General features: G+C 38.0%; 1 protein-coding gene across 1 annotated transcript in view; it reads left to right on the forward strand.

The window, feature by feature from the left end:
- Positions 1-19,392, forward strand: part of arid5b (AT-rich interaction domain 5B) — an 83,428-nt gene that overhangs the window by 35,799 nt on the left and 28,237 nt on the right. The window contains exon 4 of the mRNA XM_059359253.1: positions 2,143-2,373. Coding sequence (XP_059215236.1) covers positions 2,143-2,373 — 231 coding nt within the window. The remainder of the gene's footprint in view (positions 1-2,142; positions 2,374-19,392) is intronic.

The raw sequence follows: 19,392 nt of genomic DNA on the forward strand, positions 1-19,392 counted from the left end.
ACGTTCCTTATTTAACCAGTTCTGTCTCCTGCTGCATAAAAAAATAATAACTGTGCATGTAGTTAGTTATAGATTATTATATTTTTGTGTGTGGGAGGTTGGAGATGTTCTGTTATAGTTAATCAGTACTGCAGAAGAACTGTAATTTTAATCAGCATCAGTAACCTGCAGCCTCAAATGCTAACTCGCTGTTATTTGCATAAAATCCATAAAGAGGATACTGTTAGAGGAGAGTTTTATGAAAGCAAATTAAAGAGAGGGAAAATGTCATGAGCAGATACTGTTAATAAATACAAAAAATAGTACTTTATCATGTCAAGTCCTGTTTACATATTAACAGCGACTTTAAAATGTGTTTAATTGGTTTAAACATTTCTCTGGAGTGACTCATCATATTTCTATCACACTCAACACTGCATTTTATAACTATAAAACATAATCGTTGTCACCATCAGGTCAAAATTTCTGTTTATAAAATACTTTTATGTTTATGACCAAATAAGATAAGATAAGATACAGTAAGTAAAGATAAGCCTTTATTGTTCCTTGGAGGGGAAGTCCAGGTGTTGCAGTAGCCAAAAACAGAAAAAATTCACATGAATAGAGAAGCGAAAAGACAATTAATATAATAAGAAGTATAGAAATTTAGTATAAAGAAAAAGCAACAAGGTAAAGTGACAATATGATTAATGGCAGGGAGTCTTATTATGTGTACAATCTATTATTGCATAAATATTATCACTACCATTATTATTATAATGTGTACAACTCTTTTTACACCACATATTATTACATTTTCATAATATGTATAGCTTATTCTTGTGTTTTTAATTAATTTTTATGTCCGTGTGTGTGTTAGTCATATACTGCTAATATATGATGTGGTAAAACAGTGGATGAACAGGGTAACCATTGTGCTGCTTAACATCAACATGTTTTCATTGTCATTGTGGAGCATCGCAGTGCTGCACCTAATTAGATGAAGCTGTAAAAACTTGTTCTTCCATGGTTTATAATTAACAGTTTGATTTGTCTATCAGCATATCGTCCTGGCTTTCGATGTGGTTTATTGTGCCAGCTCATTCTGTACTTCCTTTCCAGAGGCTTCTTTGCCAGTTCGTTGTCACAGGTGATAATGCATCAGTCAAACTTACTCTCTTTCAGTGGAATATTAATTACACACGGCCACATCAAAAACAACACACCCAGTGTGCTTGTAAAGTCTGGCTCTGACGTGAGGTTTCACAACTACCTGAGAAAAACGTTTATTATTAACAAAATGTGCCAGATGAGTATATTCAAACGAGAGGCCACTGATCTTAAAGTGTGATCGGAAACTGTGCACTCGCTGTTATATATGGTATTAAAAAAACTAGTCAGTCAAAATATCAATCATGTTAAGTTCTTGTTGACATTCCTGTTGTCACTTTAAAAGCGATGCATTTCAGACATTCAGCCCAGCAACAGCTGACAGCTAGCACTTTAGTTAAATGTACAATCACTACAAGGAAACGTTGTGAGACTTCATACAAAGTCACAGTGACTTAGCAAGGTGAGATCAGGTTGCTTCCTGAATGAGATGAATTTCCTGAAACGTGCAGAGAGATCATGAGGAATGGAGGAGACAGAACGGTCCAAAAATCATGATACTGCTTGGACAAATTAAAGCAAATTTATGGGTGTATGCTTTCCAGGAATTATTGAAAATAGCTGAAAATAAAATACATTTTTGGCATGAAAAGTTTCTATCACTTATTTACCTTCTTGAGATTTATACGGCACTCAACAAAAGTGGCAGTACAATAAACGTAAAGTCCAAGATCTCAAACATTACAGGCAATCATGCAATTTAAGGCCAATAGTAGGTAGTAAAAGGATTATATTCACAGCACACTGGCAGTAGATGTGCCAGAATATAATAGTCGCCAAAGAATGATCTATGAGAGAGAATAAAGTAATAACATCTGAAGAGAAATGGAAGAGCGAATGTGTCATGTAAAATTAAGTGCTGCCATTTTCTGCAAATCTTACAGGAGCACTTGGAAAACATAACGTTCTGTATTTCCCTGAAAAGATTTCTCTTTTAACTGTGTATTATGTCAAACCTTCTAACTTTGTGTCTGTATTTTGTGTGTTTTTCAGGCCAGGAGGAGGATGGGCGGAAGGTGTTGGTCCTCAGTTACCCCCAGTATTGCCGTTTCCGCTCAGTTCTGGCGCGGCTCAGAGAGCAGCCGTCCTCTCTGCTCATAGACCACACGGTGCTGGCGCTGGGCGGTATCGCTGCGTTGGGCGGTAGCACGAAGATCCTGTACTGCCGGGACACCTTCGAACATCCCACCCTGCTGCAGAACGAAAGCATCTGTGACGAGTTTGGTGAGTTTGTCGGCTGGCGGTTAGACGAGTTATCATATCAGCTCATCTGCAATGCCAACAGCCATTAAAGCGTCAGTTTATGGTGTTTGGAGTGTTACGCATTGAGCCCATGAAACATCAAACTCCTCATGTCCTGAGCTCTGGACATAAGCATGCACTTCAAACTCATTCTCACCGTACGGTTCATCCCAAACTTTCAATTATGTCATTTTGGTTACCATGACCATTTGTTCAAGTCTGCTTTTAGTGGAAAATGGACAGTGTTTGGGCCAAGCTCTTTAGTGCCATTGTGTGAAATCCCAGAAAATGTACTTGAGGTCATTTAAAATTCTGATTTGTGTTAATGGCTGGCAATCAAAATGAAGACCATCAAAGGGCAAAGAAGAGTGAGCTGCTGTAACATTCAGGTCCCAAAGAGAAATACAGTTTCTGTCCTGTGAAACAACAGCATATCATGAGCTGAGAGGAACAGCCCTATTTACAGTTTTCTGACAATGCATTTGTTACATAATCTAATGGCATTTTAAAGAGAAAGAGCACAGATTTTACACATTGGTATATGTGTAAATAAATATTGGTATATACAGATAGGAGCAGACTACCACGACACATGTGAAAAAAGTTGTATATAGAGTGTGAATTTAATATAAGTTCATTTCCTTGAGTTAGTGGTGGTCTACAAGAACAGAACTGCTGTTGATCATGTGCATTGTGGGTAATGTAGGAGCCAGGTTTTAGCAAAGAGGAATATGTGGCATAAAAAAGACAATCTCTCTGGTTCTGCTGTGTTGATTTCGATATTTTTTTCCAAAACTGAGTCATAGACTTTATAAACATGATTGTAATCTATGTGATGTCACCGATAGGTATCTAAAGAGCCATTGTGCAGCTCAGTGTGATGACTACAGCAGTCGTTATCTTGGCTAATCCAAAAATTAATAAAGTTAAACCACCTGTGACGCCACTCGCCTATCATTCAAAGCAGCCACACCTTTAATTATGCATAACTTTAAGCCTTAATATGATCTAAACAGGTGAGTTAAGAATTCACCCCCATTCAGTTGTCATGAACAGGGAAATTAGCTCTCCTTTTTTTTTTACCAGGCTATAAAAAGGTTTATTTTTGCTGTAAAATTGGGGATTTTATCATGGGGTTCTATGGGGATTGATTCGCTTTTGAACAGTAATTAGACCTGCCACAGCGGCCATTCAAGAAACTGCCATTTTTAGCACTTATACTTTTACTATTATTCATTTTTCAGCCCTGGATTAGTCTGACGGTAAATCAGCAGTTCTTTTTTGCTCTTTTTTTTTTTTTTTTGCATTTATTTTTTTATTGAAGGTATTCATAACAAGACAGGGCTATGAAGTTACAGATAAATCACATCAGTAACAAGCACACTGCTCTTTTAAATGGTGTATTGAGCTAAAGAAGCACAATGATTTTCTTGTTGCATAAAGGAACACACATTAGCAGACACATGGCTTTTACTGGTCTGCTACAAAACAAACAAAAACTCAGTAGGCTTTTATAAAACTATATAATTCATAAATAATAAATTAATTTGGCCTGAATCTGAATGAAATTAATGTAACAGAACAGTGATATAACCTCAGCTTAACCCTAAACCCTATATTTACTGTTTATTTCATGCTACATTTTCCTACACTGTAATTAGTTTGTGGTCTCGTTTCACTTGTCACTCCTTTGTTTCTGTTCTAACTCTTCTATTTGTCCTTTTTGATCTTTCATTAACCAAATTGATTGAAGCCTTTTAAAATGAACATGCGTTTGATCAATGCTCTTTTAGTTGAGTTAATAAGGACTAAAATTCAATACAATTCAATTGACCGTCATTTGCTTTCAATATGGTTTTCATTCAGTCTGCATGTCCCCAGAGGGGTCTTTCTGTTTACGAACCTAAGTGACCGCCATTCACTCACTGTCACCAGTCACACCTTTGAAAAGCATTCTGTGGCTCCGGTGAGGAATTTCGAAGTGCTGGAACACGTCTCTTTGCCATTCACTGTGCTTTCCCTGCCGCTCATGAATCCACACATTTTATTAACCCCGAGCTGGGCTAAAACAAAGGCGTAATGTGATTCATCTCTCTTTATATTTCCTCTGCTCGGTAGCACGGCGGAGCTCAGCGGGCTCTTGTGCAGCATCAATTTGACATTCACAGTAACGGCTCCTCTGGTCAAAAGTCATTGTTTTTCTTTTCCTGTAAATTTGCCAGTAGGTAATTGCATTTTAAGAGAGCAGCAGAGGTGAGACCAGAAGGGAAAACGGTTTTGGGCATTGGAAAATAAGTTATGAATAGTAACGCTAACATCCTGTGGCTGCTATTGCTCATTCACTTGGCTCAATAATGCCATTCCTCTGTGAGCCACATTTAAGCTAAAGGTTTATTTTCAGAGCCGAAGGGAGTTCTATTTCTTCTTTTTTTTTACTCATTCGCATTCAGATTTCTAATGTTATTCACATGAAGGTTTACTAGGTTTGAAGCAGGCTTTTATTTCTGCTTAAATTGCTGCTAGGTGATTTGTTTCAAAACAGCAGAGCTAAGTAATTTCCATCACTCTGCCAAGTGGACTCAAGGGTTTCTTATAGGCACAAACACACACATGAATGTTTGCACATATGTGCTTAGAAACATACACAACTGCTGAGCAAAATTCTCCTGCCATTTACAGGCTGCGTATAAGAAAAGTAGCTATAAATGCCACATTAAATCCACCTTTATTAGGATAAATACCAGCACTCTAGACGAGTGAGAAATAATACTGTGCAGCTGTGAAATATTACAAACTTGAAAAATTGATGTGGGGAACAATTTTTGGACTTTCTTCTTTGCTTCTTTTCAATGCTAATTCTGACCTTTTGGATTCAACCAAATCTGCTGTGGCAGCTTTAATAGCCGTCCGTCTTGTCTAGGCTAATTCATGAAAGTGTGTCAGGCTACCTCAGGGGGTAGAGAAGACGAGAAGGCTGAGGGAGAGGAGAAAAAAAAGTGCTATTGCAGATTTTCAGCATGCCTGTTGGTACAGTATTGTGTGAAATGCAGCCATCAGATGGAAGCCTGCTGGTGAAATTCAGTCTATTTTTGATAGCCTGGTAATGGTTTCAGCACAGCACTACAGTAGGTACAGCGTAATCATGCACAGATTTATTATATAATCAGCAGCATATTTGTGTTTGAGCATGTGCAGTGTTCTGATTTATCTGTATTTTTGGAGGTGAGTAATGAACATCAGCGTGCTCCGGCTGCTCCTGTGTACATAATGACTTTGATATCTTCAATATTTGCTCTCACTTTACTGGATGATGTAAGGTCGTTCCCAGTATGACAATGACAGTTGTCGGAGGCTTTCGCTTTATCTTACTCGATCTATATTCATGTTTTTTTTTCCGTCCATGTCACCGCTGTGCTTTTGAACCAGCCTGAGTAAAAACTGCAGTTGCGTCAGTTACCAGATCTTAAGTCCTGTGATCCATATTCATGTTCAGCATCGCCTGTCACCCCTGCAGCTGCTGTCCTCACGGGGAATGACACAGTTTTTGTTTATAATTATCATGCATTCTCTGCCAGCGTGGATTGATTATACCCATGCTACTTTGTGTCCCCAATTTAATTTCTTGCCAGGAGGAATGTAATATTACTGCTGCACAATGGCAGAAAGGGAAAGTTGTGCAGAAAGACCTTGCTGGCACATGCATTGTTTAGCGTTGCTATTTTGTGCACACTGACATGCTGAATGAAAAACAAGCTCTTATATAAGGATAAAGGTCCTACATACTTTACTGTACTGTAATAATATTGGCACTACTGAGGCTTCTCTGCTGTGAGAAAAAGCTCGAAATAGTTTGAGTGGGCCAGGCCTTTGCAGAGCTGAATGACAGATGAAAAGGTCCAAGGTTTTGTTATTAGCTGTCGTGGTTCTGTTGAGTATTATTCACATTCATTTGGCGTGGATACTGCAAAGCAATAACATAAACATTTGTAAGCTCGACCTAGAGGTGCTGTATATGATATATTTAAACAAGATGTACATCGCGGAGCGTCTTGACAGCTCCTCATTTGGGCGTCTGTTAAGGAAAATATTATGACCAACATATTTTCTCTTATTCTGAAGTTATTCTCCCAAACTGCTGACCTTCCTGTCCCCTCCCTTCCCCCACTCCTTCAGAAACCTAACACTCCTTATGTGCACATTGCTTAAATCAACAGCATTTTGAAAGTTAGTGAGGCAATCATATTTGAGGCAAAGCAGTTGCCCCCCCCTTTCTCCTCTTGCTCTTTCTCATTTGTCCTATATTCCCCAGGTCTCTTTCCTTGGCACAGAAACTTTATATTTCATGCTCAGCTCAGTGTGTTTTGTTTGAAATATCTCACTCAGTGCCGGTTTGATTATTATTAAAAAGAAACATTTTCAGTGGAATCCTTTGGAATCCTTTTCTGTAATCCTCCAGGGTGGGAGGAGTACAGAAAAACAATTCACTGCCTCAATATATTAACATTGTCCAGATGCACTGATCATAAACAGAATTTTACAGTCTATTTTTGTAATGTGGTGCGTGTGTGTGCTAGTTTGGTACATCTGTGGCTGCTTTCTGTGTATTTATGAGGGTGTTTCTGCGTGTCTGAGTTAACTGCATCTGTGTTTGACAGGGGAAAAAAAAAATTTCCTGTTTGGATACTCATCCTCTTACTGAAACCGATACTGAAATAAACTTTACTGGTTAGACGAGGAAAGGGAAAAGCAGTAAACATGCTAAAAACTTTAACCTGCACTTCCAGATAACATCTTTAAAAACATTCAGTCCCTGCTAGCTTGATTGGGCTGGGTCATCAGATGAACACACAGTATGATGTCATTGTTTCCACAACTTGAACCACTTTCTCGCTCGCTCTTTAAACATGAAATCAGATTAGATGTAATATGCATACGCCTGTATTGTCCCATGACAGCCCCGTCTGTTAATGTAATAGGCAAACTGCTTGCTAAGCTCATGTTTTCCCATCTCCTCTGCAGATTTGTGTTAACCACCAGCCCATGAATTTTTCATCGTCCATATGTCGATGGTATACAGAGGCCATAGAGGAGAAATTTAGAGGAGAAAAGAGCACATGTTGTAGCTTTATAGCCACATTTCATAATCAGGGCATGGACTCTCATGTCACGTTGTTACATATCTGCAAAAATAGGTTTTTACAAGAAATGAAAGATACATATTTTTACTCCTAACATGCCATGCTAGTCCTGTGTCTTATTTATTGCTGTAATATGCACAGGCAGAATTAATGCCACAGGGTTGTTTTAACTAAAAGCACTTTTCTCCTTCTGGCACCGGCAGCATTAGAATGACTCTTGGGCTGAGTAAGGCACAATCTTCTTGATTATCCCTATTATGTCATCAGCAACGCACCAGCTCTACACATAATATTGCTTTGCATTGCTGCTTATCTATTTTTAGCAAACAGCACAGAGAGAGATAAATAAGCATCTGGCAATAGGAGAGAAGCTTTTCAGAAGTCTGGACCTGTTATTTACAGTGCAAAGGTTTCTCAGAGAAGCAGCGTCGATCGAGATAATTGACTAGTGGAGGAAGAAAGAACACATAGGTATACTCTTGTTAGTTCAGTCACAGGATCATAACATGTCGTCCCTACTTCAAAGGAATTATATCTGACTTTTCCACATTAAAATGTATAAAAACAACTAGACATATGTTATATTCAGTTGTGTAATTTTAATCAAGGTAACTGTTTTATTTCATCAGATGTCAATAGCATCATATCCTGTTTGTACATGCGTCAGGGTTTTAGTTATCTGCCAGAAGCTGTCAAAAATTTACTTTTAATCCAGTTTAAGGCACATTTTTGTGATACACTTCTTAGATTGTTGACATTTAACTACATATTTTAACCCGATGTAGGGTTTCACTTTGCCGCAGTATGAAGATCTTTTGTCGGACAAAACCTCATAAACATAAAATATACTTTTTATTGATGATCTAACACAGTGATTCATTAGTCACCTGTTTTTTATAGTCATATCATCTATCTGTCATCACATGTTGTTGCAGCTGTGAGTGTTTTGTAATCTCTCCCTGTTGCTGCATTTGCAGTAACTCCGACATCCCAGATTTGTAAGTTTTATCTGCCAAATAGAAACCATTTGAAATGAAAGTAACAACCAAATTCTGATATCCTATTAGACGTGTGGTTTCCTTCGGGGTACAATTTTCTGTTGGCACATTGTAGATCATGAATGCTGTGTTTTCTTTTTGATGGCAAACTTTCAAACAGCTTTTGTCAGAGTGTCCTTGAACGCACCACCAAAGAGAGTTTTCAGACTTGCTCCTGCTTGCAACTGCGGTTCCACAAGATGTTACAGAAAAATAATGAAGGTGTTTAAATGTTAACTGTGAACAATCATCCGTCAGCCACATTTCATATCTCTTCATGTTGATTTTCATAGGAAACTGAAATGCCTCAGACGTAGGAAATTATTTAAAGAATTTAGGGTGTAAAAGTTTCTGGGTAGTGAACAAAGCTGCTCTCTGGAAAGCCGCTAAGTGATTCATAACTTTGACATTATTTTTACAAATAATATGACAGGTCATTATCAGGCTTGGTCATAAAATATGGACCAAAATGTGGAGGGTTTTTTTTTCTGTGTGTGTAATTTAAAACTCTGATAAAACTGCGGAGCATGTTATTAATTACTTTACACTTTAGCTGACCAGGCCAGCCTGACCTCATTCATAATGGCTTAGATGATTATTCCATTAATACACTTGTCAGATGTGGAAGAGCCGCTGTTGGTGAGCACGGTTTAAATCAAGCAATATTATGATTTACATGATTTAAAAAAAAGGTTTGTTGCTGCAGAGGACGACATGTTGAGAGTCATATTTTCACAAGTTATGATGCAACTCCTGAATGTCCCTAATAAAAAGGACAGAACAGCATGTTGCGACCTGGTGTGAACACGTCTGACTCATTAGTGTAACTGTAGATGCTGTTAACAAAAAAAGTCTGTCTCTGCCTGTGAGGCTGGTATATGAACATCTCATGAGGTGCTGGGTTAAGTGTCGAGCATCTCTCCCATGTCTGCAGGTAGAGGCTTGTTGTCGGTTGTTATTTCTAAAGGCAGCTTGTGTAATTTAAGTGACGTCAAAAATCATTGTTACACCACCGGAACATGACGGCAGCAAGGTGAGGATTAAACTTGAACTGATGATTGTGGTTGATTTTTCCAGTTTTTTCCAATATGACTCAGACGTTTCTTGGAAAAATAACGCCCACAGTGCCACTGCTGGCAGCTGCTTCAGACATTTATTTCAAAAAGTATTACTTTTCTGTTAATAAAATGTAGATACTATTATTCTCAAGAGTCTTGAAGTGTATTAGAATTATTAGATGTTTGAAATCAAACCATCCAACATATAATATATGGATTCAAAATGTATGGGAATAAATTACATAGTTATTAAGGCTCTAAAAAGCCACGTTTATTAAGTGACTGAGCCCTGTCATGGCTGAAACAATACAATATCAGTACTAGTGGTTGTCACGAGTTACCAAGTCGAATAGAAAAAGAATTTGCAGCGACTTTTATGTTAATGAAAAGTGAAAATACAAAGAGCGGCAGAGAGCTTGTTGTGTTCTTCAAATTATTTGTAGATTACTGTAATAAAGTCCTTAAAATACAATACATTCACATATAAACCAGAAAAACTAGAAGATAAAAGTATCCATTGGCCTATTTTGTTATGGGAATGATGATTATTTATAATCACCATGGTTAATGCTGTGTAGCTTTTCAAAATGATAAAGTCCCAGTGATTGGGCTCATTGGCCAACTCAATCCCATCAAGTGTAACTAGAGCGTGATCTATTAGAATACATATGTTTTATTGATATATGGGCTCCGTGTTTATCCTGGCATTCATTTATTTATAGGTCGATGCTGTGATTTTTTTTTTCCTCCAGTAATGAATAGGATAAGCCTTGAAGCTTATCCACTGCTCCCTTTCATCTCTCCCCCCCATTCCCTCCCTCTATCTATCCCTCCCTCTCCCTCTCCCTCTTTCTCTCTCTCTCTCTCTCTCTCTCTCTCTCTCTCTCTCTCTCTCTCTCTCTCTCTCTCTCTCTCTCTCTCTCTCCCCCTCCCTCCAAAAGCCAAATTGAAATACTGTATTTTTAAAGCCCCGGTCCTACTGAGTTGTTGCTGCAGTCTGTCAGTATCAATGATGTGGAAGCGTTTGAAGGTTATTCCGTTTTTAGCAAATCCTCCACATTATGTAACTTTGACCATGTTTTACATTTGGCACTCTTGGAACAACAGGGTGTGTATTTGGGACAGTCCCTCTGCATGCTCTTAACATTTCTTTGCAAAATGAGATTTATTTTTTTTCAATGTCCTCTCCGGGAACAATAGCCATTAAGTGCTACTTGCCAACACTTGGGCACAAGCAGAAGTGACGTGTTCTCTTGTCAGATATTTACAGCCTGTATTGTGTTGTAGTGTATTGGTTTATTTTTGTCTCGACAGCAAAGCTAAATCATTACCGATTAAATACACACAGAGAGATATTGTTCCTTGTTGGACCGGCGCCAGAGAGTTTTCCGTCTTGTGTCTGTGTCGAGCTAAATGCTGGCTGATATTATGAAGTTCTTCAGGGTCAGAGGTCATTGCATTCCTGTGTCAGTCAGTGGATCTGGGTTAAGCTTAAACCCAGCCTTGTCTCGAATGTGATGTGTGTTAATAAGTGCTTAACAGGCAACGCTACCATCATGAGGCGATCACGAGGCGGACAGAATGAAAGAAGAAAAAAGAAAGAAATGATTTTTCTCCCTATAATTAAAGCTTATTTTGACTATGAATTAAGTTTGTAAAATTTCTCTTGTAAAGCATGTGACACTGTGACTGCGTGCCATAATTTTCTATTTACTCTGCAAATGGAAAAGCTCGAGTCGACAGCCTTTATGAGTTTGCGCAGTGGTAAAGTACACACATTCACACCCCTGTCGAAACACACACACACCCCAATGAATCCGATGAGAATGATTTCATAATCCGTCGCAATAATAAACTTCTTTGAACAGTTTAATTGGCTCTTCCTGGAACGGCACGGCTTCGCTTCATTTGATCTGATGAAAGAGTAATGTTGCCTCTCCCCAGGGGGAGCATGCACAACGGCGCACAAATAATGAATTAAGAACACTACCCCTTTTTTTTTTCCAAATGACTGCCATAATAAAGCAGCTAAATTCATACAGCACTTACACCACTTTCCCTCTAAATTGCTTTCATGTTTACTTGCTTATGTATTTAATTTGCAGAGCTTGTTTTTAAGTGAAAATAAGCCAGATTCCTGGAAGGGTAATGAAATGAGGTCACATGGAAATTGATTGTCATCTCAAAGCGCCATTGTCGTTAGAAACATTTGGAAACGTTCCAGAAACATTCCTCATGTGTGATGCTGTGAAAAGTCACACTTACTGTACACTGTTCTGGAAATACTAGTACTATAATAGCCTGCATGGCAAGGAGTGAAATGTGATTTGAATGCATCTGGTGTATGTAAAAACTGTATGCAAAAGAGGGAAAAAGGAATATGTAAAATTGAAACTGACAAAGTCATGATGGTTCGGGAGAATGTCCTTTTCCCTCGGCTGAGGAATATTAACAGTGACAGTCTGAATGGAGAGTCTGTGTACAGCAACAGTACGGTCACAGAAATGAGCTCATTACTGGCAAATACATTATGTATGTGCACATACACACATTTATCTTAATATTATTATGGTGCGAATATTCCATTTACATATCCATCTGCTAATTGTAACCCCTAACATGCCTGATCCTGGAGGCAAGGGAAACTGTGTAAAACCAAAACCATAACCTCAACCAAAATTATCCTCAACTCTATCCCTGAAAAATCTCTTTCCCTAGTTTGGCTTGGCAGGGAATCCACACACAAACACACACACACACACAGAGACACACACACACACAGAGACACACACTTTAACAGTGCTCATAGTTAAAGAAACTAAAAGAACGATTTACACAATATCATAAGTGCGTGATAAAAATATGGGAGAGTATTTTTAATTTCCTGGTAAACACACTTGCTGAGATGTGGGCTTGTCTCCATGGCAACGCTAGTCAGAGCGTGCCCGGCCTAGCGTTTTGACAGGTTCTCCTGATGATGATTGATAATTACTACCTGACTTGTTGTCCCCGTCTCCACAAACATATGGCGGGAGCTGCCCTCCGCCATATATCTGCCAAAATGTTCCCTTTTCTGATAATAGCTTTTTAATGTTGCGTTTTGTTGTGCATGCATAGCAATCACCCCCCCCCAAAACGCAAACACACATACACAAACTCCCCTTTGCACCCCCCCCCCACACACACACACCCCCCACACACACACACACACCCTCAGCCCCACCCCTTTGTAATTACATTTACTGCCGCTCACACAGTTGTTACAGAAAGAGAAATAGATAGGAGAAGCAGGAGAGTGGGAGAAAGTAAAAAAAAAAAAAAGAGGCGGAGGAAGGAGCGGGGATAGAATTGATTTCGCTTTGAATTGATGTGTTCCTCCCAGTGCTGCTGGATTTAAATTTGACAAATTGTCAGGATTAACACAAAGAAGCAGCATTTTTTCTTTTTTTTTTAACAGTATAGTCACATATTAGAATATAAACACCAGATAATAGCGGCGGTATGGTGGGCTGTAGTTTAAAATGGCAAGCGAGGCTCTTTATTCCATATCCGTGCACGCAGTATTTTATTATGCAGTGTGTTTGCATGCATAACGCTCATATTTAGATGCAATTGGAAGCAATCTTGTTATATTCACAGAGGCCATAGAGGAGGACATCAATCTATAAACATGATTTATCTACTGCGCAGTATCTACCAAGGCATTAGCATAGACTCTCTTTTGTGGATCTTATTACCTGACTGTATGCTGAAATTTCAGACCTGACCAGCATTTTAAACCTCAGTCAAATTAAATACTGAAGTGAATTAGTATTCCTCTTAAGGTTTTACTGAACTGAAATGCAACATAAGTACACTGCAACAATGCACAGTCTATATAACAAAGATAAGATAGTGGCTTATCTTATTTTTATTTATTTATTTATTTTCACCCAAACAGTTTGTCCTCAGTGACCTCCACTTCCAAGAAGAGGAACACTATCAGCAACTCATTATGTCTTGACTTCCACGAGCTGAATCTAATGAACTTATCAGCCCCAAGTACCTGATTTTACAAGTCTGTAGTTCCAGATGTTAGGGACAACTAGTTCACCTATATCCCGCTGGTTGATATAATGTGTAGCGCACCTGCAGCAGGAAAAGTGCGGCGCTCCGTGCAAACCGGAGTCATTTCTAATACTGTGTGATTGAGGTCTGCCACAGGCTACGGCAACAGACAGGCTCTGTGAAGGAGATAATGATGCATGCACACACAGCTGTCAGTCACCCAGCTAAGGGGAATTGTCTTTGAGGAAAATAAAAACAGACTGTAGCCGATATAATGCAGTATTTGTATAGGAAATGATGGGTCGGGGAAATAGAGCTCAACGGGATGTCAGAGCTTTTGCAGTAGGGAGAGCTGATCTGGTTAGAGTCTGCCCGGAACAGAAAATCTCACATGAATTTCTACTATTAGTGTCAATACTATGTATATGTATATAAATACTGAACACATGGGTGTTCATTAGACAAAGTTAGTTTAATTAAAGGATGCATGTCTTTTTTTCACATGCCACTAGTGGTTTCTAACCATGCAGATAGTTTGAGTCTAATTTGTTCATAAGTTTCTGTCTTCACATCCCCAAAAAAAACAAATAAAATAAAAAATCTCTTTTTGAAACGTTCTCCTTGTTACTAGAGATTTTCCGCTTGGGAAATTGTGGGCCAGTTCTGATGTTTAATAAATAACAATTTGTCAGAAAGCCGATGCTTTTATGACAGGGAAATAAAGAAATCTTCCTCATAGAAAAATAAATAAACTGTTTTAAAGTACTGTTTTGTCTGCAAATAACCAACTCAACATTGAGCCAGTGCAAAATTGATGCGACACATCAGATAAACTTCGGCCACTGCCAGCAGTGAATTTCATCTTATTAGCTGATAACAATCAACCTATTACAATCAACAAGTCCAGCATTAGCCAATATATACAGTCATGGAAAAAAATATTAGACCACCCTTGTTTTCTTCATGGTTTTCTTGATAATGATTTTGGTTAATATCATGAAAACCATGGAAAATGGCTAGATAACAGCTCTTAATTTAAAATCTTATGAGATATTTTCGTTGTTATTATATTTGTCCAAGCAAATGTACCTTAAGTTGTACCAGGCATTAAAATGGACAAGAAATTGAAGAAAACAAGGGTGGTCTAATCATTTTTTCCCTGACTGTAAGTGCATCTCTTTTTGTTATTGTAAATAATCCATGGATAATTGGGGGTTAAGTTCTTTGGTAGAAAGTACTTTGAATGATTTTGACATTTGATTTTGTTTAAAGCTCTGCCGATAAATATTTTCATATAAGATCAAATGACAACGTGTGATGTAAAAGGCATTGCTAGTTGTTATAAACTGAGATGACTAGAGTGATTGCAGCCTTCAACAACTATATTGTTTTGTTTCACTCCAACCATTCTCATCAACCTTCTTGTTTGCTCATTAGTGAAAATCATGGAGTATTTACCAGCTATAGATTCAGATATTTGCATCATGAGTGGGTAGAGACCACAACAGAACAAAAAGTAGAGTGAATATTTAACTTACACTACAACACATATGACTGAAAATGTTGCTCTGTGTCTGCTCTGTGTGAAAACAAGCAACTTCCCCTCAACACTTTTATTAGGTGTTAATAACGTCAGTGTTGTGTTTCCATCTTGTTCCTACTCAAAACAAAACAATTAGTGCCATTTGTTTCTTCAGTGCTGTGAGCATCACAAGTGAGTTTATATTCCCTGATCTCACAGACATCTCAGATATCCCAAAACCTGAGCAGATTAGGTTATGAGTTATGTAAAAGGAGATAAAAAAAACTCCAGTATTGGCCAAGTGAGAAATGCATTTTTGGTTATGTGGGTGGGTTTGCCCTTTAAAAGAGAGGTTAAGGCCGGGAAAATGAATGTGCTGCGTGGAAAGACCTGTTTACAAGAAGCTGTTGAGGACTTGCGGATGAGTTGGCTGCACCTCGGGGGACTGTTGTTAGAGCTCTTTTAGTAACAAGCCGGACTAATCCCTGCCTTTCACTCAGCCACATGCTCTAATAGCCTTGTATTACAGTGGGGTTTTGTGTGTATCAGTAGTCAGGACAGGAGTTCCTGATACAGGTGCTCTCTCCACACACTGACTCTGAACACCGGTGAAAAATTTAAATTGTCGCTCTCGCTGCTAGCTGGTGTTTACTGTTTATTCCCTCCGTCTGTTTCTCTCTCTTTCAGCGTGATTCTGTTACCACTCTCCCCTCTTCCCTTATTTTTTTTCTCTCCCTCTGTTATATTGGAAGGTGAGGCTGTGTTTGTGTAATAACAGAAACTAGTATCCATTGTCATGCCTAAGAAGAAGCCAAATGCATCCCTCATTAAATTCAGAATCGCTCTCAGCCACAGAAGTGCAAAAATATCTTCTTATGTTGCATTCACGGGCGGAAACGGGCAAGAAAATAACACCAGTGATGAAAATATTTCACTGTTATTGATGTTAAACCCCTTGAGCTTGACCTAATACGTAACACTGTGCTCTTAACTTCTGCTGTGAAATGTTTTCCAGCTTATTCATGATAATCTCCCTCTCTGTATAATTATGAGAAATTAATTAACACTTGTATCATCTATCAACCTACGGAGGTTTTGATGATTAATAAAAACAGTGTACTCTGTCCACCCACTCTCTCTGTCTCACTCTGTGGGCGCATTGTGTAATTTTTTGATGATTGCAGTGATAGAGATGCTTGAAGTATAACTGTTCATTAAAAATTTCTGGTGCTGTCAGTGTGTCTCAAATGACTGTGTGTAGAAACGTGCCTCGAGCGCCGGAACAGAGGAATAACTCTGCTGTCAGATGTGACAAAGTGAGAATTATGAGCATGTCAAAAATGCCTGATATTAGTGTGTGAAATGCGACGGTGGTTACAGTCAGCAACAAAGTGAGAGAGAGGAAGGAGTGCCTACTGTTTAGTCTGTAGTTGTTTAACCAGACTAAATGATTTTTTAGGCATTTTAAATCCTGTCTGTTTATACACCCATGTTTACTAGCTCGTAGTCTTCTTCTCCTTCTACATATTTATGCATATTTTGGCACATTACTGCCACCTGTAGATGAATGGGATAGTGTGAAACCATTTCAACTCTATATATCATGTCGCATGTCGCGCGCATAAAACAAACAAAATGGGGACCTAAAGAGACAGCTCCAGAGCACTAATAGCGGTCAAAATCACCACAGGGAACCAAAAATCCAAAGTAATTAGGACATTTGTCCTTTTTATACATATAACAGAAGAAATGTGACCTAAATGTATGTAGTGTTAATGCTAATACCTTCAAAATCTCTCTATACGGATATTAATATATTAAAAAAATAAATTAAATAAAGGTTAGAGCCTATTTGTGTTCTGAGAGGTGAAACCACAGGCATACAAATGTCCACCAAGGACCTCTTCTACTGACTTTTAAAGGGAAATTTTAGTATTTGAACTATTGTCAGAATAGCTGAGTTTTATTAAAAAAAAAAAAAAAAAAAAAAAAAAAAAAATATTGCTCGAATTGTGTGGTAATAATCACAGATGAATGAACTCTTTTCTTTCGTTGAGATTTAAGTAGCTGGACAGTAAGAGGACACAAAAAAATCTGATTTTTATACCCAGTGGAAATTACTATTAATTATGATATCCAGATTTTGTACTACTTTGAAAGTAAAGGCTTCATTAATTAACATTTCAGTGAGTAAAGTAATTATAAACACAGCTGGATGTGTGCTATGTACCGTCGTATGTTCTCAGGTATTAAATATTTAATACTGCATTTTGTTTTGTTGATATTTTTGTTTAAAAAAACCCTTTTAATCGTCTTGCAATGCGTTTCACGAACCTCATCTACCAAGAAAACATCAAGCAAGATATTTACTTTAAATGAGCTTGAAAAAGAAACATTAGCTCTGACATATTTCTCAATTCAATAGAAACACAAAAACTTGTCGCAGTCGCCTCCTCAAACTGTGGTCAGAAACACGGCGTCCTTGAGCAGAAACGCTTGAAATCCCTCCAACCTCCGAGCTCTTTGATGTGTAGTGAAGACGCGCCGTCGCCTGTCACTGCTGGCTGAGGAATCAGTCATCGCTGCCTTTTTTTGTATTCTCTCTGGTACTGTTGCCTTGCTGCTTTGGAGCCTCCCTTGTCTCATCCCTGCGCCTCCAGTGGAGTTAAAATGTTCCAACAAAGTGTAATATCACTTCACTGATCGCACATTTAATGCTCCGCTGCTCCACAGATTAAAGTCTGCGTCTCAAGAGTTGTATCAGAGTTTGTATCATGATTTGTCAGGGTTTATTCATTATTTGTTTGGTTTTATTTGCTTTGGTTTATCTTTTTGGATGCTGACAGGCGCTGTTGTTGTTCCTCATGAAATATAATTTGAATCTCATGATCGTATTCAATTCTGTTTTCTATTTTATTCTCTTTAAAGGTATAATATGGAACTGCTTGCATTGAAATGACTTAAAACAGTTAATATTTTAATCAGTTATATACCTACATTATCCTAAATTTATTTAAGGTACTTTTCAATTAACCATCTGTCAATGATGTCACATAACCTGAACTCCTCTAATTGCACTAACAGTAGCCATATGGGTAGTTGACTCATCTAATAGATAGAGGGTCTGTCTTTTTTGGTGTTGTTTTGATCCTATCACATACTTCTTCTTTTTACTTTTAGTATGTACTCCAGCTGTCCTTATAAAGGATGTTTTGTTGCACGCAGTATGCACACAATAACACCATACGGCTTCATCATAACATTGCACTTTTAACTATGACCCTCTGGCTCAAAAACATGCTGTGCAGAGGATTGTGGGTAAGAGAAGCCAGAAAGGCGTGCTGGCTCGCACAGGGCAAATTCTGACAAAATGCAGTAGGACATTCTCATACTTTTGTATTTAACATATGTATTGGAATATACTGAATCCTTTTCCGGCATACTGAATAGTACGGTAGTATGGTTATAGGAACGTAGAGTACATACTGTGTATTTAAGTCTAATTTGAGTTACAAAACTTCTAAAATAGCAACATTATTACTTCATTATCAGGATCTTTTGCATCTGCTCAGTGCAAACAGGGTTTAAATACTTTCTGTCATGTTTTATGACTAGCTGTAAATTTCCAAGGCACCACAAATCCATACCGGTTAAGGGTTCCTTCTCACCTGTGTAAGTTCTTCAGAATCTGTGGTCATAAGGCTCTGCACTGCACACTGTTGGATGTTTTACAGACGATATTACGCTGTGTTTGCTTAAAAAGTCTTCTGCCTCGTCGCCATGTGACTCATTAAGGAGTGACTTCAAATTGACTGAGTGCATCTCTCTTGGAGAATTCACATCGATTACAGAGCTGGAATGTAACTCTGCTTGTCAAGTTCTCTGTTTAACTGACTTGAATAACTACTATATATTTGCATTAATGGTCTAGTTTGTGTTTAGACATTTATTAACAGGATATTTGTCTTTTTGTTGTAGTTATATGCTGTCCTTTTAGCCTTGTCACTCTTTAATTCAAGATTCATCATCTCATTACATCACCCTAATTCCAAAAAAGTTGGGATGCTGTGTAAAATAATTATAAAAAAATAACGTACCTGTACTCTGTGCAATAACAATAAAGTTGAATGTAATCTAATCTAAGAATGCATACATTTAGAATGTTTGAGTGTATATATTAACAAATAACAAAAAAATTC

This window comes from Centropristis striata, chromosome 20 (assembly GCF_030273125.1).
Source record: "Centropristis striata isolate RG_2023a ecotype Rhode Island chromosome 20, C.striata_1.0, whole genome shotgun sequence".
Lineage (NCBI taxonomy): Eukaryota > Metazoa > Chordata > Actinopteri > Perciformes > Serranidae > Centropristis > Centropristis striata.